The 24,590-nt window shown below is 51.2% G+C and overlaps 1 protein-coding gene and 1 long non-coding RNA gene across 4 annotated transcripts; one reads left to right on the top strand and one right to left on the bottom strand.

Annotated features, from left to right (window-relative positions):
- Positions 1–1,024: 1,024 nt before the first annotated feature.
- LOC131588927 (uncharacterized) lies at positions 1,025–23,610 on the bottom strand. 3 transcript variants are annotated; one of them, XR_009279674.1, is made up of 6 exons: positions 23,585–23,610; positions 20,942–21,078; positions 20,253–20,445; positions 19,929–20,083; positions 2,140–2,659; positions 1,025–1,111 (listed from the first exon to the last, which is right to left on the bottom strand). It is a non-coding gene; the product is annotated as an uncharacterized LOC131588927 (long non-coding RNA). The 3 variants fall into 3 exon arrangements; XR_009279673.1 differs by having other exon boundaries at positions 20,253–20,426; XR_009279672.1 differs by lacking the exon at positions 20,253–20,445.
- On the top strand, positions 7,123–15,639 carry CCR7 (C-C motif chemokine receptor 7). Its single transcript, XM_058857997.1, has 3 exons — positions 7,123–7,229; positions 12,179–12,228; positions 13,536–15,639. The coding sequence occupies exons 1-3, from the start codon at positions 7,220–7,222 to the stop codon at positions 14,598–14,600; spliced, it is 1,125 nt and encodes a 374-aa protein (XP_058713980.1). The 5' UTR covers positions 7,123–7,219; the 3' UTR covers positions 14,601–15,639.
- Positions 23,611–24,590: the final 980 nt, after the last annotated feature.

The following is a 24,590-nucleotide window of genomic DNA, read 5'->3' as shown; positions in this document are numbered from 1 at the left end:
GGCCTCAGGAGAAACCTGGCTCCTGCAGCAGCCCTTCCCCAGAGCAACCTGGAGCTCCTGGCAGGCCCTGTGTCCTACAGGTCCTCAGTGGGATGTTCTTGGTGGACCCTGCAGGGCCCCAGCAGGGCCAGAAACCCTTCCTGCCATGTGCTTTGCTGCTGGTCCCACTGGAGCTGCTCTGTTTGCTGGGTGCCCTGTCTGGCAGGTGGTGGTGCAGGCTGGAGATCTGGGGTGCAGGGTGCCCTGTCTGGCAGGTGGTGGTGCAGGCTGGAGATCTGGGGTGCAGCCATCCCCCGTGGGGTGCTGAGAGCTGCTGAGTCCCTCACGCCCCAGGGGACTGAAGCAAAGAGGCAAATCCAAGCTTTACATCATGCGAGGGAGTTGTTTTCTTCGGTTTGTTTTTCTCTTTGAGAAAAACCAGGGGTTTTCAAGTCTGACTCAGGCATTGTGACCTCTGACATCACCGTGGTGCTGCTGCTGGTTTGCTCTGCAGGCAAAGGTTCTTGTCTGTGTTGGGTCGTTGTCAAAAATATGCTTTTATCTCACCACAAAAACACATTCGGTAAAAGTTATTAAGAAGCCTGGGTTAAAAAAAGAACTGGTCTCAAGTTTTTTGATGGTTTGGGGGTTTGTTGGGTTTTTTTTTTTCATTTATGTAATTACTAGATTTTATCACCCCAAAAACCTTCTAACCTACAAAGCTGGTACAGAGTAACGGGTACACAGCACAAAGCAGGCCCAAAGGGTAAGTTTTGAAAGGGATTTAGATGTTAAAATATGAACCAGGCACCTTGTGAGTTTGTTCAGAAATTATTCACCAGGTAAAGTGAACCCAGAGCCCAAGAGAGCTTCATGCACCCAAATCCCTTCCAAACCCCTCACCTACACACAGGACTGAGCTTGGCTTCCCAGAAAGACAAAAGCCTTGTGTTTGTTCAGCAGCTGAACTTTCAGAGAAGAAAAAAAAAGACTTCTAGAGAAACGAACAAGGTTGTTTTTAGAAAAAAAATAAATGGAAGAAATCACCTGTGCATCACCTGGACAAGTCTTGCCAAGTTGCTCTGCCTGGAGCCAAATGAGCTGCAGACGCTGCTCACAAGAGAGGATTATGCTGGTGACAGAAAGAAATAAAACAGATTAAAGGAGCTTTACAGGAATAAAATATCAAAGCCAATCCGAATGCTGGCACAAAGGGGTGTTGGGGCAGCTCGTGTGTGTCAGGGATGTTCAGAGCCTTGTGCTCAGGGCAGGAGCAGAGAGCCCCTGAGCCCTGACTCGGGGGAGCAGGTCCAGAGCCCCTGGTGGGGGAACTCACATCCACCCGTGTGTGGTGACAAACTGGGGGTGAGGAGGGTCCTGAGGAGGGTCCTGAGGAGGGTCCTGAGGAGGGGAGGTGTGGGTGGGCAGCACACAGGGAGCAGGGTCAGACCCGCGCTCTGCTCAGGCCTTTGCCAAGACCCCTCCTCTATCCCAGGATTTGCTTTCCCATTTCCCACCAGCTCCAAGTGTAGCCTCTGTGCCTGCCCTGTCCCAAGGATCCTGGGATGGTTTATTTCTCCTTTTCTTGCCCCAGGTTTTGCCCTGAACCTCCAGCCAGGCAGGTTTTGTTGTTCATTTTTTTTAAAAACAATGCTATTTTGGATTTATTTTTTCCTCAATTTCTGAAAAGCTACTCAAAGCATGCTTGATCAGCCAGCAATCCAAACCTCCCCACCATGCTGGGTGTCCTCACTCCAGTGTGACCTCCCCTCATCCCTTTAACTGCCCAGTGTTCCCAGCAGTCCCAGGTGCTGGAACACTGGGGGAAACACCCCTCATGGCAGACTGGAGATGGAATTAGTGCAGGATATGTGCTGGCAGAGGTGTGTGAGCCGCAGCAGACACTGCCACCAGGAGTCCTCATCAACCTGCCCAAAGGACACACTGTGCCACCCTGGGCTGTAAACGTGAGCGCTGCTTTTCTTGTACAGGATGGTCGGTGCCACCACCAGCAGCAGCAGCTGTGGCACCTCATGCTCTGTCCAGCTGCTCACAGCTGCTGGTTGTAGCAGCTCAGAGTGAGCTGCAGTTGTACCAACTCACAGGGTGAGGTATTTGTACCAATCTGCTGGATCAGGGTGATGCTCACAGGTCACTCACCTGCAGCTTTGAGCTCTCCAGGCACCTGGATACAAACTGTGGGTGCCACACTGCAGAAGTGGGGGTTCAGGAATTCCACATGTTCTCCCAGGCAAGCTCCAGTTTCATCCTGGACTGTCACAGCCATGTTTGTGCCTTTGAGGAGTTGCAACACCTGCTCGAGACTTTGAATCCAGGGCTTGGATCCCTGGGTTTGGAATCCCCCCTGTGCTCAGAGTGTTACTGACAGAGGCTGGCAAACCTCTCCCAGCAGGATCTGATGGCCAAATGGGATCAGGCACTTGAATCTGAAAGCCCAGATCCTGCTTCAGGTCTGTCTTGCTGTTTGTGCTCTCAGTTCCCTTCTTTCACTTTGACGTTTCTTTTTCCACAGTCTTCGAGGGGTTTTTTGAAGTGGTTTTGCACATATCAGCCTGGTGTCTTATTTTGTTGTAAATCATCACGTAAAGCTTCACTTGTGACTCCAGAAGTCAGTCATTTCTGTCAACAACCAGTTTCAATTTGCTTTTATCACCCGATTCTGTTTAAAAATCAAGAAAAAGCCATTTTAGTTCTGGAACCAGAGTGAAAAATCACATTATCATGGGTTTATTACAATTTTTTAATCCCAGGGATAAGAAATGCCAGATCTGTAAGAGAGGGCTGGATGAGCTCTTCTTGGAGCAAACACTGATGGGATTATTTCCAGTTTCTAGATCCAGTTTTCATCCAAAGGCAGCAGCAGATTGGTGTTACACCTTCCACCTTTTGAACAAGGGAACACAGCTTGCAGGAGTGATGTTTGCTGGATGGTCAGGGACACTTCACCTCTCAATTATTTTCAAGTGCCATAATGCTTTACCTCTTTAATCAATATGCCTTTATCACCCTAAACTGTATCTTGTTATGCCTCTAAATGATTCACTGCTCACCAGGGTTTGATATCCTGTGTGAATGGCCCAGCAGTTTGCCCACTTGGGTGAGAAGGTTCTACCATCTCTAGACACATCTGGTACTCATATGCTCCCCCTGACATAGTTTCTGTAACATCCCAGGAGCTTTTCTGCCCATTTTCAATCACCTCTCCTTTCCCACTCATCATTTTGAGGGGACCACTGTCTCCTTCAGATCCAGAAAGGATCAGTTTGTTCATCACAGCCCCTCTGCAGCCTGGGCAGACAAGAGGGAGCAGAAGCCACTGGAAGCTGCCCAGCCCTGCCCTGAGGGACAGAGGGACCAGCAGTGGTCAGTGGCTGATCACTGGAATTCCCTTCTCACCCTGGGGCTGGAAAGGGGAATGTCACTGTCCCTGCCAGCCTGACCCCTCCTCACTGGCATCTCTGGCTCTGTTTCCCTCCTCATGTCTCAATTCCTGAGCTCCAGGATGAGGGAGTTGCTTTCATGGAGTAGAATCATGGAGTCATTTAGGTTGGAAAAAACCTCCAAGGTCACAAGTCCAACCTGTGACCGATCCCCCACCTTACCAAGCAGAGCAGAGCACTGAGTGCCACATCCTGTCGTTCTCTGGACACATCCAGGGATGGGGACTCCACCACCTCCCTGGGCAGCCCCTTCCAATGCCTGTCCACCCTGCCCATGAAGAAATTCTTGCTGATGTCCAACTGTTCAGTGCAAGGCAGATGCCAATTTGGTAAATCTTTTATTTTTCCCCAAAAAAAGAACTGGAGAGCCAGGCCATCACCTAGGACATGATGTGGGCACAAAGCAGGTGAATTCCCAGTGACACTGGGTGTGCCCCTCTCTGCTGTGGCTGACCACCACGGGTGGCTGTGCATCCCCATCAGAGCCTGGCCCTGCACAGATTGCTTCCTCCCTCGGGAGGATAAGGATCTGTTAATAACCTGGTGGTGAGATCGCAATCACGAGATGTTTCTCAGGGCATCCCCAACACCCGCTCAAAGAACTCTCCTGGGTGAAGAATCCCAGCTTGGTGCCACTCTTAAGGTCAGGAATTTACTCACGATTTCACTTCTGCTATTTTATATTTGCCTGAGGAACAACAACGTCAACAGCCCCTGGAGCGACCCTGCTGACTTCCACCACAAACCCCCCTGGATGTCCCCAGACGTCAGAGGAGGGGTCTGGGCAGGAGCAGGGCTGGAGCTGGGAGATCCCAGGCACCTCAAGTTGGCATTGCCAGGCAGAGGAACAGCAGGACAGACGTGAGGGTCCCTCCTTGACGTCAGTGCAAGGATGTGACTGGGAAGTACAGCTGGGAAAGGCTCACCCTGAACTCACCAACGCTTCTGTCTGGGCACCCCTGGCTTCCTCCAGCCACGGGGACAAACCTTCCCATGGCTCATGTCAGAACAGGGGAACGGAGTCAGAGTTTCCATCTCAAATCACCTCAAGCAAAACTGATGGAAAATACCAAAAAGTTTGGAATCCAGGATGCAAGAACATCCTGTGTTGTGCTTCTCTCAGACCAAATTCCACCTCCTTAGGCAAAGCCCTGAGTTCTGATTTCCAAGGTCTCCCATCCTGCATGTGCCACCTTGGAACCCTCTCCTGGAGCTCTGGGATCTTTCCCAACTCAGGATGTCTGTGACACTGTGTTGGGACAAAACACAGGAATTCCAATTTTACACACAGGCCAGGGATGTGAAACACAGAGCTAAACTTCCTTGTGATGTTCCATTGCTGAGTGAGTTGCAATTTAATGTCAGGACAATTCAGGATTACACAGTTCAATTCAGTTCAACTCAATATTTCAATTCAAGTGGAACCAATGAGAACTGAACCAAAATCTGAGTAATTTCCTGTGGAATTTCTCAGGAGCTGCATTTTTGTTGAGAAGTTTATGGATGAAAGCTGCCACCCAGCTCTGCTGCAGCCTGGGCAGCAGGTTTAAATCACTGACTTCCACTCTCCTGGGTGCTGGAGGGGAGCAGAGGCACCCAGAGACTGGAATGCCTGGTAATTTGATTCTTTTTATATAGTTAATTAACTTTGGAATAACAAATAGGTTCTAGTAGCAATGGCTTTCATGGGCACAGCTCAGGCCTGGCAGTGTCTGGGTTTGTCAGTCTGCTCACACAGGATCACAGTTCTGTGAAAAGCAGCTCATGGGACACCCAGGTTCAGGCAATGTTCCAAAGAGATGGAATCACTCAGGCATGAAATAGACTGCAAATATACACAATCAAACTAAGCAAAGATTTAATAAATGTTCTGAGAATCCCTGGGTATAAAATGTAACAGTACAAGAAGTTCAGTGTTATACACAGATGTATGTCATACATATGTTCGGTGTCATACATGGACAGCAAACTGATCTAAATATTTTAAATATTCCCATTTTAAATACTCCCATTTTAATATTCCCATTTTTATATTCCCATTTTAAGCATTCCCATACTTTTTAAGAAAAACCGTTTGCTTGACTGGGCTCTAACAACACAGAATTTGGCAGGTACCAAAACTTTGAAGCTGAATCTTGGGACCATGAGCAGAAAACAAGCTGCAAACCACCTGCCTGCCTCCCCTGCCTCACCTTTGGCTTCGGCCAGCGTGGACATGGGGATGGATCCACCAGAACAGTGCCTGGTGCCTCTCCCTGGGGCAGGGTGAGCACAGAGCACCCCGAGGGGCCCGTGCCCTCTCTGCACACCCACAGCTCCCCAGGTGTGACCCTGTGTGAAGCCTCCACAGAGCTGTCACACCCCTTGATTCCGGGTATTCTGCCGGTACCCAAGGGAAGCCTTTCATCTCCAGCCCTCCTTGGCGGAAGTGGTTATGAGATAAAGCTCCTGAGGCAGCGTACCTGCCTGGATTCCTGATGAGCAGAGGCAAACAGAGCAATAAATAGCTGCAGAGATGTGAACGGCACCTGCTGACTGAGATAAGTGCCAGGCGAGGTGAGGAGGAGTCGGTGCCATGCACTCACAGAGCAGCAAGGAGAGTGGGGTCACCTTGTGTGAGAAGAGGAAAACCATCACAGTCCTCCTCCCCCACCAAAACCCCAAAATCCTGACCCTGAGTACCCCAGCAGCCTGTTCCCTGAGCACCCCAGAATGGGCTCAGAGCCACACCAGCACTGGTCCACTGAGAGGATTTTGAGTTGGGCTGGGACCACATTGAAGGAGGGTCTGAAACTGGATCTGAGTCTTCATAAAGGTCCTAAGACCTTATGACCTAGGATCTAAATCCACAGGAGCCCCAAAACTACCCTCAGCTTCAGGTATATTTCCTTTGGGCTGGGATTCCATCCTGTGATGCCCTATTTTTCCACCTGGCTGCAGTAACAGCACTGACATAGCATAAAAAGACAGAAAGGACAAGATGCCAAAGGCGTCACTTCCAGGTGAGCCTGGCTTAGGAGAACAGTGAGTTTGTGAGGAGCTGGAGATGTTTCTGTCTGAGAAACAACCCCTCTGTCCGAGGGGTCTGTTCCAAGAGCAGAACCCTCTTTGACACCCATCAAACAAAAACCACTGGTTTGCCTTGGGGGAAGGCGTGACACTGAGAAAGTTCAGAGCCTTTTGGGGAAGACAAAAATACCCAGAAAGAGAACGGGGGAAGTCACTGAGCTGCTGGCAGTGTAGCAAGGGAGAAGGACAAAGGGTTACTGTCATGGGCGGTCCTGTGCACTGAGAGTTTTCATCCTGAACCCCCTTCCCAAAACAGCTCTGGGGAATGGGATGGGATCCTCTGTTTCCTCCAGCACTGAGAGCTCCACAGATGAAGCAGGATTTGCTGGAGGGGGAGGTAAGAAAGAGCCTCTTTCCCTTGTTTCCTTCACCACAGACCATTCCTCATGTGTCAGTCCAAAAGCAGAGCTCACTTCTCTTCCCCGAGCGTCAGCAGCAGCTCTGGGTGTGCAGAACACACCGAGGCAGCACCTGAGCACCCCGAGAGCTCAGCACAGCTCTGAGCACATGAGGAGGAGGAGGAGGAGGAGGAGGAGGAGGAGCAGGGGCTACTAAATGTCAGTGACATCAGGGTGCCCGTGACCTCCTCAGAGGGGCGCAGGAGGTACAAAAGCAGAGCTCCCCGAGGAGGGTCCTGCAGGAGAGGAGGCGGCGCTGGGGCTGGGGATGCTCTCGCTACCTCTGTGACTGGAGCGTGCTGGAACCACACCATGGATGGGGGTGAGTGCCTGGGCTGCAGCCTCGGGCTTTATTATTAATTCATTCATAATTAATTCATAATTAATTAATAATTAAGTCATAATTAAGTCATAATTAAGTCATAATTTTCAGCTTTATTAATAATTCTCGGTCCCTGCCCTGTGACACAGGAGTGGAGCACTTCTATCAGAGTATTTAAACAGTGTAAAAGACTTTAATCTTCCTCATTTTTACTATTTAAGAAAAAAAAAATTAAAAAAAAAAGCACAGTTCTCTTTTAGAGGCTCAAAAACCTCAAATCACTTCAGAAACAAACACAAAAAAAGAGGCTGGGAGGCAATTTTAAGGGGGCCTTTTGTTCCAAAGCAAATGGAATCTTGCATAATTCACACCTTTTCTTCTGTGTTCTTAATTTAAAAAATAAAACTTAAAAAAAGAGAGAGAGAACACTTTCCCTGGCAACATTTTAATTCAGTGAATCAATCAAGGAATTGTAAGCAAGAAGAGCTGAGTTTGTTCACTAAGTCCATCCAGCCTTTTGCAAATTATTTCTATTAAAAAATATCTGCAGGAACACTGGGGGAAGCAGGATGCATTGGAGGTGCAGGATGCTCAGGGGGATGGATGCAGGAAGTTCTGGGGAATAAAGGAAGCTCTGAGGATGTTCCAGGGATGCAGGAAGCCCTGGGGGACGCAGGGAAAAAGGGGGGAAGGTCCCACAGGACCCTCCAGGCAGGAGCAGGGAATGGGCCAAGGGAGTTTTCCTTCTCCTGGATGTCTTCTCAGAGCCTCTGGCAATCAATGGCTCAGGAAATTCCTGGATTTTGGAATCCCTGCATCCAAACAAATACCCAGCTGGACCTGCCCACCACACATCATTCTTCTCATTTAAATTTCTGGCCTCTGCATCATCCTGTGGGCACTTTGTGGGCTGTTTGTTCCAAGGGGTTCAGTGTCCAGGGACAGCTGAACTTAGCTCCTGGAAAAGGTTAATCATGACAGGGAAAAGAAAGAGTTACTGAGAATCTGACCAGATTATGATAATTTTCCTGCTTTGGGTTTTTCATATTTCAAATGAATATTTAATTTCCCTGGAAGCTGCACCACCGTGGTGCTTTCTTAAAAACACAACTGGCTCACTTCAGCAGGAAGTTTTTTACTTGCTTCTCTCTGCTTATCTTTTGATTCACAGATTCCTGAAAGGAGTGGAGGTAGATAATTATTAACTTTCTTCTGCAATAGATCAGTGAACACATGAAATAAGAGCATGACTGGGTTTCACTGGGTCCACTCACTCCTGAGATGACAGTGCCTTTCCTCTGCCCGTTGTGAGGAGGAGAAGCGGGGACAGGAGGCTGATAACTGCCAATAGTCATTAAATAACTTAAGTATGATTAACTTTTCTCAGAAATATCTGGTTCTTCCCCCGAAAGCTTCCTGTACTGCTGGAGCACCAGAAACTGGTACATGTATAAAATACAGAGAGCAGGTTAATCACTGCCTACAAGTGTGCTGAGGCTGGAACTTTTGCCTTGCCATCCTGGATGGCCAAAAAATGTTCTTTCACCACTAGGGTTTGACCAGAGCAGGTGTGTTCAGCTTTGCCAACACTCCCAAAGCATTCCCAACTCCTGCTTTGCTCTTGTGCATCCCTTGGCTGTAGCAGCAGCCAGACCCTCAGAGCTGCCCTGGTCATTTGTGTGATCTGATTAATCACCCTCAGGGCTGTCTCTCCTCCAGGCAGATGTCCTGACACCAAACACTTCCAGAGGCCTTTTTGGGTCCACCTGATGGGATCCACCGCTCCTGCAGCTGCTCTTACCGTGCTTACAATTAGTAGTTGGTGCTGAGGGAGGTCCAGATAAACTGGGAGGGATCTACCTGTCCAAACTCACCCAGCCTTCTGCCACAGCAGGGCCTGAACTGTGCCCCAGGTGCCCACCCCAGGTGCCCACCCCAGGTGCCCACCCCAGGTGCCCACCCCAGGACACCTGAACTGGGGTTTGAAAACACCTGTTTCTTTCCCTTTGCTATCGAGGGAGCCTGAACAGCTCAACAGCTGCCAAGGGATGAATCCCACCCCTTTGGCTTAATCTGTGGAGGAAGATTGTAAATCTGGGGGGTTCTCATCCCCTGCCATGAACAGACCCCTTCATTCCTACATTCCCATGGAGCAATTCCCCTTTCCATCTGTTTCCAGGTCCTTCAGGACAAGGATGGCCTCAGACCAGCATCTCCCAGGCTGAGCCATGGGGCTGGCACGGGGCTTTAGGGCCAGGCTGACTCATTTGCTCTGGTGGGGTTTTGGTGTATTTTTATAAATGAGGTTTCTAGTGCAACTGGTTGCAGGGACTTTTGAGAGGGGTTTTCTTTCCTTAATATTTTGAGGAACAAAACTTTAAAAACTTTAAGAAAATACCCACAGCAGCCAACTGCCAGGAGGTGTAAAAAATAGAAAAACTAAAGAAAAACTGCCTGATAAACTGCAGAGCAAGATTCATGTTGTGATAATTGTTTCTGCCCACTGCCCCAGACCACAAGACAAGTTGGGGAGATGCAAGTCCTGTCCAGTCTGACTGAAACCAGGGACACAAACGTGCTCAAACTGGTGCAGAGGGAGCAGGAGGCAGCAGGGCCTCTCTGGTTGTGCTTTTACAAATCTGTAATCTGAGGTGGGGGCACAGAAGAGGGGCAGAAACAGCACAGACTTTCTTCATATTGAAAAGCCATTTGACATTTAAGACACTTGAAACAGCAACTGAGAAGGGGGGGAAAAAAAGAAACCCATGATGATCTTCAAAGGAATGATATGGGCTGAACTGTTTCAGGAGTTGGTTGAGTCACGTTCTCAGTCCTGTTTTTCTAGACCTTTACAGGGTGATAAGAAAACAGAATAGAGTAAAGGAGCCCTCACCAGGGCTGGGTCTGGAGTTTGCAAACCAAGCCAAAGAGAGCTGATGGGGTCTGGTTTAGGTGGGGGCTTTTCCTTCATGGAGTGAGGGTGGTTCTTCTCTTTTTTCCAGCAGCCACAGGGGTAATTTCCTGGTGGGGCTGAGCTACCAGCACAGGTACTCATCACTCATCCCAGGCAGCCAGGAGCAGCTCCAGGAGTCCCAGGGAAACCTTTAGAAGCTGCAATGGAAGGCTAAAGGCTGCTATGGTGTTTGCAGAGTCAGGGACCCCGTGCCCCATCCCAGGCAGGAAGGGCAGCTACAGCCTGCGCTTGCTTAAACCCACCCAGCGGGTCTCAGTCCTTGGGGCTTTTCGTGTATTTCCTGTGCTATATGCAAAAGCCAGGGCAGCAGTTTGAAGGGGAGACAACCACAGCAGACACAAAACCTCTTCCTGCAGTCTGGGACTGGTCAGAGTGAAAGCCACTGGCTGGACAGAACAGCCAGAACCTTCACTCTGTGCTCAGTCCCTGCCTTGCACTCCTCCACTCCTGAGTCACCTGCACTAAGGAGAAGGGGAGGGGAGGATGAACACAACTGAGCTCTCAGCTGCATGAGCATAAAAGATGGAAATAAGGGGGGAAGGTGAGACAGAGCTGGTAGAAGAGCTCAGGGGAGGTGCTCACACAGGCCCAGGGATGAGCAGTACGAGTTTCACACGTGGCTGAGGAACTCTCACCCACACATCACCCTCACGTATTAAAAACCATCCCCACTCACAGGTAACTCTATCTGTTATTAGTGAAGCTGTTGCATGTGACTTTGCATGGGGACTTGGTGTTATTATATAAATATATTTTAACTCCACAAACAGCCTGCAGTGGGTGCAGTTACCTGTAGTGGAAGTTCATCATCCTGGTCCAGTGAAACATGAGCAGGAGCCTGGCAGAGCAGGCTCCAAACTGAAACCCAGCAGAAACCAAGCAGAGCTGAGTCCAGCAGACACTAAGGAATCAGTCACATTCATGAACAACCAGGCCATGAGGAGCAAGGCAGAGTTCCAGGATGAACAGGGAGCTGAAAGCCAAAGCTATCTCCTTGCCCAGTGCCCCCAGAGCAGAAACCCACAGTAACAGAGGGGCTGCAGGGACCAGCCAGTGCCTGGAGGGACATCCTGGGCTGAGGTGTCCTCCTCAGGGAGGGACACATCTCCTCCCCACACCAGAGTGGAGCCCAGGGCTTTCTCTCTGCCACATTCCAGCTGAGCAACTTTCAGTGGCAACTGCTTGAGGTAGATGCTGGTGTGAACTGTAAAACCAGCGAGGAGAAAGCTTTCCTTGGCCCCTGCCCTGCTAACCACAGCAGGAAGAGCTGCTCGGCTGAGATTGCTCTCTCACCACCATCACACCTGCCCCTGAATTCAGTTTTTCCTCCCAGCTGTCAGCATCCTGTATTTTTACATCCCAAGGCAGCAGAAGCCAATTGTTGACATTTAGAGACATGCAATAAATTTCAGCCAGTTCCAGTTCCATCTGTCCCATGGGGAGCTGAGCTCTCCTCTCCGCAGCCCAGGCACCACACGGGCACAGCTGGGCTGGATTTATGGCCCTCACAGCTGGGTATTTTCACATGGATTAAGCTGCACCCTCACTGCTCAGACACAAGGGAACAGGCTGCTGGCTGCCTGCAGGGAAAAGTATTGGATAAAATCAGAATGGGTGTTCTGTGCCTGAGTTAAGAGTTCTCAGCTCTCAGCCTTCACTGCACGGGGTCCTGGTCGAGTTGAAGACATCCCTGCTCACTGCAGGGGGTTGGACTGAATGACCTTTAGAGGCCCTTTCCAACCCAAACTGTGACCTGTGAAGCCAGAGGGGCCAGACTCCTGAGCAGTGCTCTGGCAGTAACACACACGACCCTGAGTTATCTTGCTGGCATCTTCCCCAGGTTTTGGCTTCCTCAGTGGTGAGGGCTCTGCAGGGTTCACAGTGCCATGGACAACATGACCCTCTGCTTTTTCAAACAGAGAACCTTGTGGAAACCCCCACTCAGCCACTAACACAGCATCTCCTTCTTCCCTAGGCAAGCAGCTAAAGGTCACCCTTGTTTTCAGCCTGCCGCTCGTTTTTCAGGTAAGATGTTTTCAACAATGTTGTTGAGATCCAGCTGCTTTGTGTAGTGGGTAAAAGGAGATCTCAAAAACTCAGAGCAGCCACCCACAGTCCCAGAAATGTGTGGGGACACAGCTGCTCACCCCAGGATCCAGCTGTGGGAGGTGGGAGGTGAGAGCAGAGCCCAGCTAGAGAAAAACAAACAAGAGAAACAAAACCAAGGAGAGAAAAACAGTGACAAACTCAGTGACTTTCAGGTGGCCTGGCTTGTAGGAGTCCCCTTTTAGCCCCAGATGAGCATTTCCAGGGCAGACAGGAGTGCACCACATTGATGGCAGGGAGCAGCCGGTTCCTGCTCCCTGCAGATTCCTGCTCAAGGTGCTGGGCTCTGAGCAAGCATAGACCCAGAGAGGGATGTGCCCGAGGAGGAAGAGCTCAGCATCTCCCCTGCCTGTTCTTGCTCAGTTCCTGCCCAGCAGGGAGGACCCCAAGCACGGAGCTGTGCCATGAGCTGCTCCCAAAGCCAGGGCCTGGTCCTGGTGCCCGCTGTCCCTCGGCAGCAGTGGCCACCCCCAGCCCGTGGGGCTCCTGGGGCTCAGCCACCCGTGCTTTTCCCTTTCACTGCTGGCAGCCTGGCAGGATGTGGTGAAAGCCAAACCTGCTGAGATGGAGAGCACCAAGGTGCTCTCCGATAAAGGGTGGGGGTATCCAGAGGAAACCTTTCATGTCTGTGAGATGGGGAGAAGGTTCTGGAGACTAATAAGTCACAAAAAGCAGGGCACAGATACCGCAGGCCCTGTCTGCCCTGCAGGTTATGGCAGTGTAGGAAGATGAAACGAGTAATCAGAACTGAAATCAGGGGCCTGAATGAGATGCCGGCCCCACATCCGCGCCAACACGGAAGCAGCTTCCTGCTGCACTCACTGCGCTTCCTCACACTCTCACCGACACCTTCGCTGATTTTTAATTCAGCCAAAGGATGTCTTATTTCTCACATTTTATCTGACAGCTGGCTGTGCACACACAGCTGGAGGCAGGGCCTGGAACACTCTGGAAAGCTGCCACACATCTGAGGGTTTGCAGGTGTTACTTTGGCTGAGCACAAAATATTTCTGGTGAAATTCCCACTTGGAGCCCACCAAAAAGCCCCAAACCTCATATATTTATGGGAAACGCTTTCAGCCACGAGGTTGTCAGCTCTGTTTGTGATGCTGGCATGAAACAGCACTTGGGAACTCCCTGGGACTTCTCTCCAGGCTCCTTTCCCAGCACGGCCACGCAGGGAACACAGTCCTTGTCCCAACACACTCTTCTCTTTCCTGCTCTAGTTCTGTGCTGGGGACAATGTCACTGATGACTACGACTCCAACAGCACCATTGACTACAGCATGTTTGAGTCCCTGTGTGAGAAGAAGGAGGTCCGTAACTTCCGTGCTGCCTTCCTCCCGGCCATGTACAGCCTCATCTGCTTCCTGGGGCTGCTGGGGAACGGCCTGGTCATGCTCACCTACATCTACTTCAAGAGGCTGAAGACCATGACAGACATCTACTTGCTGAATCTGGCTCTGGCAGACATCCTCTTCCTGCTGACCCTTCCCTTCTGGGCCACGAGCGCGGTCACGCACTGGCTTTTTGGGAGCTTTGCCTGCAAAGCCGTCTACTGCATCTGCAAAATGAGTTTCTTCAGCGGGATGCTGCTCCTCCTGTCCATCAGCATCGACAGGTACTTCGCCATCGTCCAGGCTGCCTCGGCCCATCGCCTGCGTCCTCGCATGATATTCATCAGCAAGGTGACCTGCATCCTCATCTGGCTCCTGGCCTTCATCCTCTCCATCCCTGAGCTGGTTCACAGTGGTGTCAACTACTCAGAGAGCAATCCCCGTTGTTCCATCATTGCTAATGACTTGCAGACCTTCAACACTGGCATCAAAGTGTCCCAAATGGTGTTTGGCTTCTTAATTCCCCTCCTGGTCATGTCTTTCTGCTACCTCATCATCATCAAAACGTTGCTCCAGGCCCGCAACTTTGAGAAGAACAAAGCCATCAAGGTCATCATCGCTGTGGTCATCGTCTTCGTCGTCTTCCAGCTGCCCTACAACGGCGTCATGCTGGCCAAGACCATCTCAGCTTTCAACCAGACCAGCTCGTGTGAGGAGAGCAAGAAGCTGGACGTGGCGGATGACGTGACCTACACCCTGGCCTGCTTCCGATGCTGCCTCAACCCGTTCCTCTACGCCTTCATCGGCGTCAAATTCCGCACCGACCTCTTCAAGCTGCTGAAGGAGCTGGGCTGCCTGAGCCAGGAGCGCCTCTGGCAGCTCACCTCCTGCCGCGACAACAAGAGGTCCTCCTTCGCCATGGAGACAGAGACAACCACCACCTTCTCCCCGTGAGCTCTTGGTCGAGCTGAAATGGCTTTAGACATTTTCTCTAGTCTGAACTCCTGGCAGAACAAGACCTGCCACACTGCAGAGAAGTCAAGGGGAAAATCCAGAAGCCTCCCCTGTTACAAGCAGTGAGGACTGCTGGCCAATATCCCACGGGTGGACAGGCTTTACAACGGAGTTGTCACTAACAGCAAAGCAAGGGAGAGGTGGTGAGTCTACAATTTCTCCTGTCATTTCACCTTCAGTTTAGAACTTTCCCTGTCAAAATGAGAAATGCTCAGAATAGAACATTTACCCTAAAAGCGACAAGCACCAAGAGAAAACAGACGTTGGTGCAGCAGGACTGTTGTTTGGAGCTGAGCTGCCAGGAGCATCACCCTTGCTTTGGATGTTGCTTTTAACAAGACAACAGCTCTGCAATCACATGGAAATGCCCTTGCACTGAGCCAGTCCGAGGCCAACCCTCACCCGCAGGCTTGATCCAACACACAAGCCCAGCAGTGGAGTATCTGAGCACACAACTGCTCTGCCTTCCCCCATGAAAAGTGAGAGATGACCGCAGCTAATGCTAAATCCATACAAACCCTAGCCATAATTTCAATTACTTTGTATAATATTGTAGCCACTCGTAGCTCTGTCAGGAAAAGTACAAATTCCACTTCTGCCTGTATGCTGTTTCTGGGCTATCACCTGCTGACCTTGAGATAAAAATGAATGTGGGTTTTCTCCTCCCTTCCCCATCCTTCTACAGGACTTCAGCTGCCTTTGAAGTCAGATCTGTACTTCACTCATAAGCTACTGGGGCGTGTTTTGCATCGGTGCTGTCGGCACCAACACAGACACGGCTGACTGAGGTTTGATCTGAAGGCAGCCCCACCACTGCCAGGGCCACAGCAGCTGAACAGAGATTATTGTCCTGCAAAGTCAGACCTCAGAGGAGCCCAGACTGTAATTCCAGTTGGCGCTTTTACAGGAAGAGCGAAGATTCCTGATGACAGATGAACGCTCTGGGAAGCGCTGTGGTGGGACAGGGGAACGTCAGCACAGTCTGTGCAGCTGTCCCTGTCCTTGTCCTGTGTGCTCTGGTCCCACAGCACCCACCTCTCCCAGGGCCAGCACCAGTGGAGAGAGGGCTCAGCCTGGAGCTGCTCCCAGGGCTGACAGAGGACACATGTCCATGTTCCCTTGAACACACAGAGCCATGAGCAGCAAAACACTCACTAAACAGACATTTATCCTTTTCTTTTAACACACGGATCCATCAGGAGCGACACAGAGAACTCCCTGGTTCACAGGTTTGGAGGGGATTGCTTTAGAGAACTGAGGATTAAAATCAGCCTTCCAAGGCAGAATTCACTGGCTCGGTCTGAGACAGCACTGCCAGTTATTTACCTGGCTGCCACCAAATCTAAACAAACTCTCCAGAAACCTCTGGTGTGTGGAATTTTTGCCCAGGGCTGGGATTCGGGAAGAAAGGACATTCTGCTCCGTGTTGCCTATCTGTGCTCAAGAGTTGAACTCATTTTCATTTACAATGCCCAGGTAACTGTACAGAAGTGCTGCTTCTCTGTCACATGAAACAGAGTGACAACTGACACTGAACAGCTATTTACCCTTGGTTTCCTTCTCATCCTTATTTGGGCAAGACCCAGCTATCATGATCTTGGCCAGAGCCAGGGACACCCCCAGCATGGGATATTTGCAGTTTTCCTCATCAGTAACAATACATTGTTAATGTATATTCAATATGTAAAGCTGCTTTACACAGACAAAGTTCAATCTGTTCATGAATGTACCCTGAGAACACTCTGCTTCCATGGAACCTTTTTATGCAGAATCCATTCACCTAATTCCAGCCAGGAAACTGCTCCACCAGCACCTGGAGCTCTACTTGTGTCCTGTAGATAAAAAACATTCCCCTCCTGCAAATGAAGAGGTCTCCAGGTCCTCACAGACCAGATGAATTCCAAACAGGATAATACACATCTGCTTCCATAAATGAGATGCAGAGGCACCCTCTGGGACAGCTGGTGCCTCAGAGAGGCAGTGGTGATGTCAGAGTGCCTGGCTTTCCCTGGTTAAATTTAACGGACAGAACAAATTTGCATCTAATTTAGATGAGTCACGTTAATGTTGGCCTAAGATCCCAACCTGAGGTTCCCCACTGATGTCTGAAAACTGACTGTATTTTGCTACTTGAGAAAAATAAATTATAATGGTTTAAACAAATTACTTCTGGTTTTCCATTGCATTTTCTCCATCCTTGTACAGTCCTTGTCAATCCTTCTGTCCTGTCAGGAGCTGTTTGATCAGCTCAGATTCATCCCAGTGCTGCCCTGCAGGACAGAGCGTGGAAAATAAACTAAATAGAAAAATGTTGGTTTACTTCCTCTGCTGATGGACTATAAAAGACACATGTCAGCAGCACATGAAGTTTTTCTTTTAACTGTGAACCCACCTGCCTTGATGCTGCTCCACAGCTGAGTGCACCTAATGGCTACTCATCAACGTTTAAGCGAAAATTCTTTGAGCTGTAGGACTTTATTGCTCATGTTTAATTAAAATTCAGTAATAAACCACCACGTTACTGTGGGAATTGCTCCCAGGGAGAGGCAGCAGGTCTGGGTCCCCATCCTCATCCAGGGGGAGAGTAGGAACTGCAGCTAAAACAATGAACACAATGCTCCTGCCTGACCTAACCAGTCAATTCGTGCCTCAAAGCACTCAGGGGAGTGAGGGGGGACCCATATCCTTCACCAAAAGTGCCTTGTAATTGTAACCACGGAATCAAAGAGGAAGAAACTCACAGAACACGAGGAGACAGAAGCCTGACCCCCCCATGCCAGGGCTAAGGCCCATTTCTGCTTTCACTGAGAGGTGAAAGCCTCACGTTTTCTCCCGGAAGAGAAAGGACAGGGCGAGTTTCAGCACCTGGCACAGAGACTCCAGAAGCATCTCCAGACTGCAGCACAACACAAGATGCAGAGCCCCAAACCCTGGGATCCTTAAATAAACACTGGGTCTCACCACAGCGAGGTCCTCAACTGCTCCAAGGCTCATTTGTGCACAAGGTGCAGTCAGCTGGGCAGGGCTTGGAGCAAGAGCTGGGGATCTGCAGAGAGCCACAGCCCTTGTAGCCATTCCTCCTGAAACTCTTAATATCCAGGAACTTTCTTGATTAAGAAAACAGACTCCACCTTAAAGCCCTAACTTAAACCAGTAAAACTTACCCACCAAGCAACCACACAAAATCACAGCTTGGGCAACAAATATTGCAGCCAAGTCACGCAGAACTTGCTACAAAAAAAAAAAAAATGTGCATTTCTCAGATGGATTTAACCTATTTTAGTAGATTTCACCAGAAATCTACTAAAATCTACTGCCTATTTCCTTTCACAGTTCCAAATCTTCTTTAAAAAGCCAATAAAAAGCCTGGACCTCATTAGAGAATGGGGACACAGGTTTTCACTGCATAAAGGCAGGGGAGGGAGTGACTGCCCAGTCCCAGCTGTGTGGACTCTGGGGGGTTCCTGCAATCCTTATTCCAGGTTATTGTGGGGAATCCTGCATCACTCAGAAGCCCTGGACTTTTCACTGCTCTGGATAAGTATCACTGCTCATCATTTTTCCTTCCCTGACAGTTCTTTGTCTCTGTGCACGTGTATTTTTAAGCTATGGTTTGAAAGCCCTTAGTGCCAAATGGATCTGGGCTGGGTGGGAGCCAAACTGGAAGGAGGAAGAAGAGACCTGGCACTGGGGGAGCTGGCAGCTGCTCCCAGAGATCTCAAAGCGTGGCACTGCTGTGTCACCTCCCCCTCTCTGCTGTCCCAGGCACTGCCCCCCGTCACTCGATGGGAAGGGGAAAGCTCTCCAGGCAGGGCTGTGGTTTCTCATGTGCCACCTGGGCAGCTGCAGGAGGGAAGTCCTTGTCACCCCAAAAAAGAATGAGCTGGAACCGAGTGAGGTAAACAAACCCTAAAAATAATGCCCGTGGGTGGTGGGGAAGGGTGGGGGCACATTGCATCAGTCAGAGTAGCTGAGAGCAGCCCATGGCTTCCTCCTCACAGCTTCTTTTGTAAGGAAAAAAAACCCCAAACTCCTGTTCTGGGGGTGGAGGTGTCACATCTCAGGGGAGAACTTCTTGTACCACCAACTGTCCTTGTTGGCAAAGCTGCCTTGCTTGGGGCCACGGTGGGGTTCCATCTATCCTGGGCCACGGTGAAAGGCACCTGGGGAAACTGAGGCAGCTGAGATGCCCTTTGTGTCATCACAGGCAGCTTCATGACCTCAAAGCAAGTGAATCAAAGAGTCTGACCAGGACTGTTTCCAGTCTGTAACCAACTGTTTATGTATTAGCTATCCATATGGATTATATATTTCCATAATCCATATGCTTACGGATTAGAATCCACTGTTCCATTTGTAATCCACTGTTTATGGATTAGAAGGTGGAGGATCAGCTCAGAGCCAACAGTTGGCACCAAGCAGGGGACAGGAACATGCAGTAGAGATATAAGGGAAAATAACCAGATTAACAGTGTGCTGCTGCATTCAATGACAGCAGCACAATCTACAATCCACTGCTAAACCACCTCAGAGCCCGGAGTGGGAGCCGTGTCCCCAGCCCTCCTCCTCAGCCCAGCCCATCCTGCTCCTTCCCCAAGCACTAAAACCAGGCAGAACATCCCACGAGCCTCTGTGCTCGTCCCACGTGTGGGAGCCCTCACGGCCTCTGAAATGAAGAGTTTCACACATTCAGATTTAGCAGAAATCTGCAGTTTTCAAGCCAGGCTGTGGCAGCCACCGGCCTGCCCAAAATGAGAGTTATTTTTTCACTTTCACTAAGACCCCAGTTCTGCAGAGCTGAGTATTGATATTAAACCAGCAGAGAGTCAAGTGTTGATATTCTACCATCACCTGCCACTGTCCCAGCTTGTTGTAGAAACTTTATTCAGGTCTGAACAGATAAGGAGCCTTCTGGCTCCACATGCAGAGCCAGCCCAGGCATTTGCCACTGCTGAGCCCCTGCAGCTCCTCATGTGCAGGAACTGAAACTTCCCTTCCTGCTGCTTTGTTTTTAATTCAATTGTCTAAAAAAAAAAATAAATAACAAGAGAGCTACTTTCCTTTCTGTGCTTGCTGGCACAAAAATTATTGTCAAGCGATCAGGGGCTTTACTGGGAAATTTCCATGACTGAAGGACAGCACTAATACTCAGAATCATCCTGCAGGTGAGGAAAAGGCCAAGTAATTTCCAGTTAAATAGACAAAAAGGCCTTCCAGGACTTGGAATCCATGCATGCTGCTCTGTACCAAAATCAGAACTTCTCTCACCAGTTCCAGTTCCTGGATCCTGCAGGTTTGTCTTCTCATCAGGGAACATCCCACCTCCACACGAAGCTCAGCGAGCACACACACGTGTCCTGGTTTCACTCTGGGGCAATCACAGCAGAATCCAACACTACTGGGGCAAAACCCAGCTGTTGTGGCTGCACAGAGAGAAACTCGTGTTTTCAGGGCAGAGTTGACTGATTCCCTGGGAGATAACATGCTGCTTCTAAGTTCTGGCCACACCACGCAGCGAGAAAGAGCTTCAGCCCCTGTGCCAGGGCTGGGAGTGGGAGAGGGAAAAAACAAAGCCCTTTATGGATGACTAACCCAGGCTCAGCTCCTGCACTGTTGCATGAGCCCCTTTGAAGAGTTTCACACTTTTGCAGGTGGGTCCTGGTTCTGCCTCGCCAGGGGGTCACAGGTAGGGACGAGGCTCCTGCTCAAACATCCCCCCCTGACAGAGACGTGGCTTCCAGCAGGCTTTGGAGGGTTGCAGCAGACCTGGAAAGGCAGCAGATCCCTACAAGACTCATCCAGCTGTGTTGCCAGCAGCTCCTGGCAGGCCCCCACCACCCTCCCCACGCGAGCCGCCCTCACGTGCCAGCGCTGCCTGCGCAGCCCAAACAGCCGCAGGCGTGAGGCTGCTCTGGAGCTGCAGAGAACAGCCAACAGAAAAGGTCTCCCCAACACCACAAACAAGCCCTGAAAAGCTGCCAGAGCCTCCTGCCTCCACTGGGCAGCCTGTTCCAGGCACTGCCCAGGCTGCGCCGCACCAGAGAAGGTCATCATGGAATCCCGGAATGGTTTGGGCTGGAGGGAGCTCAGGGTGGGGAGCAGCCCCAGAGCTGTGCCACAGGTCCTGTCCCAGCTGCCCCAGGGCACGGAGGTGATGCTCTACTGAGACAGCAGCTCTGCAGAAAAGCTGCTCTTCCCAGGGGACTTGTGGTGCATGTTCCACCCCCAGCAAGGACCTGCTCCTGAGCTCCAGCAGGGAAATGAGCCCCCTTTACAATCACCTGTGCAGGAAGAGCCTTCCCTCGCTGGGCATTTCCTCCTGCAGCCGTGGAGGAGGTCATGGCACACGGCCTGAAACACACAGTGACACAGAGCTCCAGTGACCAAGACACAAACACTTCCTTCTCCTCCCTGACATCTGAAACAAAAACAAATTGAGATTATTAGGAAAAGCCCAGAACAGCAAGAACTTCCCAAAGCACTGGTGACCTCCCCAGGGCCTGAGTGACAGCCTCAGGAATGGCAGGACAGGCTCTGAGTGACCCACAGCACATCCAGCACGGGTCTGTGGCCACCAGCCCCCTTTGGCTGCAGCCCTGGGAACCAGAGATGGAAAGCTGGGATAGGGGAGAGCAGGGACAAGGTCTCCTCCATGTCCTTCCCTCAGAGCCACCCTCCTCTGCTCTTGCCTTGGGTCATGAGTTCCCTGCTCCTGGGAGAGGGCTCCCAGCCAAACCTCTGAACTCCCCACAGGACCGACCACAGCGCTCCCCTTGAGAGCTGCTGACACCATGTGGGAACGGCTGGGAAGTGATACACACACACCTCCTGCCCTCCAAGCCAGGATTCCTGGAAAAACTCGGGAAAACTTACCCTGAAGTAAAGGTGTGGGCTCAGATCGTATCAGTGATATCATCTGGAATCCCTCTGTCGGCAACCAGGCTAAAAAGTGGAGTTGCTCTACTTTGGTTTCATTTAAATATATTGGAAGTGATTTTAAATGGCTTTGATTCACCTGACTTTTCCCTCTGGATCAGCCCACACCTCTTCCATGTGACTTCAACAATCCATTCTCAGTGCTAAATCCCATCCTGTTTCTTCCATCTTCCCATGAAATGACATCTCCCACAGATCACCTTCCGCTGGCTTTGTACCCAAACTTTCTAGACAACTCTGAAAAACCTAAATGGCCTTTTCCAGCCACCTCCCACCACGTGTGACCCTGTGGGAAACTCCAGTGCAGCTGCTCTGGAAAAATCCCAGCCTGGAAAATGGGATTTATCAGGAAGCAGAAGATGATTTTTCCAAGCAAGCTTTACGAACACACCCTCCTCTCCACGAGGCCTCACTGTGCTTTTCCATCTCTCACCACACAAGAACGGGTGGCTTCAGCTCCTGAATTTGTAGACGAACTGAGAAAAACACTGTCAGTGACCCAATGACTTCTCACTGTTATGCAGGTGACAATGAACGTTGCAGAGGTGTGAACTTTGCACCGAGGTGAAGCTACAGCTGGTAGAGGATGGACAGAAACTCTGACAGTAAATGTTCCTCTGCTGGGAGCTTCTGTCACCCTAAAAACCCACCGTGTGAACAAACTGCTCTGGAGTAATTCATGTGCAAGAGATAGAGATCTAAAGCTGTTTGAGAGCATCCCGAGGGGGCTGTGAGGATGGTGAAGGAAGGGAAGGGTATGGAGGAGCAGCTGATGCTCCTGGTGGGGAGATCTCTGCGTGACCAGCAACAGGACCTGAGGGAAGAGCTGGAGCTGAGCCTGGGATGGGTTGGTTGGATATCAGGGAAAGGTTCTTACCCCAGAGGGTGCTCAGGCACTGAACACACTCCCCAGGCAATGGGCACAGCCCCAAGGCTGACAGAGCTCCAGGAGTGTTTGGACAATGCTCTCAGCACACAGTGGGATTGCTGGGGTGTCTGTGCAGGGACAAGAGCTGGAGTGGATGATCCTCAGGATATTCCCTGATTCTTCGTCAGCAAAGATGCACGTGAAAATTCACAGCTTTTAGTGCAGAAACACGCCGACTTCAGACTCATTTTCCAGGGGGTGTCCAAACCCCTCAGACACTCTCCCAGCACCACTGTGCTCCTCCAGAAGTGTGAGGCACAACTGAATTACTCCCATTTCCCCCCACAACACGCCCCCTGCAAACTGAAACCTCGCCGGCTCCACACACATTTCTTCACTTGGGTTTTGCCTTTTCCCCCTTGTTTGCATAGTGAAAAAAAGAGTCCTTTTTTGTGGCTTCTGCAGAAGACAAACGAACAAAAACAACCCCACTCACCCCACCTATGCCACCGGCTTTTATCTGCGGGGGCCAGAGCCCACCCCCTCAGACCTAATGGAAATAAACACTCGGTGACAGCAAATCTGTTTTCAAGGAAAGGTTCCCACACCCCCTTACAAAACATTTCAGTGGTTTTTTTTCTCCAAAATGCTGTCCATGTGTCTCCCCTGCACGGCACAGCACAGGCACTAGGTTAGGAACCCTCACCTGCATCCCTGCTGTGTTCACCTGTCCCTTACCTGTCCCCTCCTGTCCCCACCTGTGCTTCCTGCTCTCTCCTGTTCCCTCGTGTCCCCACCTGTCCCCTCCTGTCCCCACCTGTGCTCTCTGTTCTCTTCTGTCCCCTCCTGTCCCCACCTGTCCTCACCTGTCCCCTCCTGTCCTCACCTGATCCCCTCACTCTCACCTGTCCCCTCATGTCCCCTCCTGTCCTCACCTGTCCCCTCACTCTCACCTGTCCCCTCACTCTCTCCTGTCCCCTCCTGTCCCCTCACTCTCTCCTGTCCCCTCCTGTCCTCTCACTCTCTCCTGTCCCCTCCTGTCCCCTCCTGTCCCCTCACTCTCACCCGTCCCCTCCTGTCCCCTCCTGTCCCCTCCTGCCCTCACCTGTCCCGCTCTCACCTGTGCACGCGCAGTCACGTGTCCCCCTCACGTGTTCCCGCGCGCGCCCTCGCTCCGCCCCCCCCGCCTGACCCTGCAGCGCCCCCTGGCGGCCCCGAGCCGAGCGCGGCTCCCGCCGCCGCTGGGGGGAACCGGAGACCGCCGGATCCACCGGGAACATCCAGACACCGGGACATCCAGACACGGGGACATCCAGACACCGGGACATCCAGACACCGGGACATACAGACACCGGGACATACAGACACCGGGAACATCCACCGGAACCACCGGATCCACCGGGAACATACAGACACCGGGACATACAGACACCGGGAACATCCACCGGAACCACCGGATCCACCGGGAACATACAGACACCGGGACATACAGACACCGGGAACATCCACCGGAACCACCGGATCCACCGGGAACATACAGACACCGGGACATACAGACACTGGGACATACAGACACCGGGACATACAGACACGGGGACATACAGACACCGGGACATCCAGACACCGGGACATCCATCGGGACATCCACCGGGACATACAGACACCGGGACATCCAGACACCGGGACATCCATCGGGACATCCACCGGGACATCCAGCCACGGGAACATCCACCGGGACATCCACCGAAATCAGCGGATCCACCGGGAACATCCATCCACCGGGACATACAGACACCGGGACATCCACCAGGAACATCCACCGGAACCACCGGATCCACCGGGACATCCACCGGGAACATCCACCGGGACATCGATCCACCGGGAACATACAGCCACCAGGAACATCCAGACACCGGGATATCCACCGGGAACATACAGCCACTGGGAACATCCATCCACTGGGACATCCATCCACCGGGACATCCATCGGGACATCCACCAGGACATCCAGCCACCAGGACATCCAGTGGGACAGCCACCAGGACAGCCGGGCCCACCGGACACCACCGGATTCACCGGGACACCCGGACCCTCTGAGCCAGCACAGCCAGCAGCAGAACCATCCC

The sequence above is a fragment of the Poecile atricapillus genome, chromosome 27 (assembly GCF_030490865.1).
Source record: "Poecile atricapillus isolate bPoeAtr1 chromosome 27, bPoeAtr1.hap1, whole genome shotgun sequence".
NCBI classification, from domain to species: domain Eukaryota; kingdom Metazoa; phylum Chordata; class Aves; order Passeriformes; family Paridae; genus Poecile; species Poecile atricapillus.
Note: the sequence above shows the minus strand (reverse complement) of the source record. Positions and strands in the feature narration are given on the sequence as shown.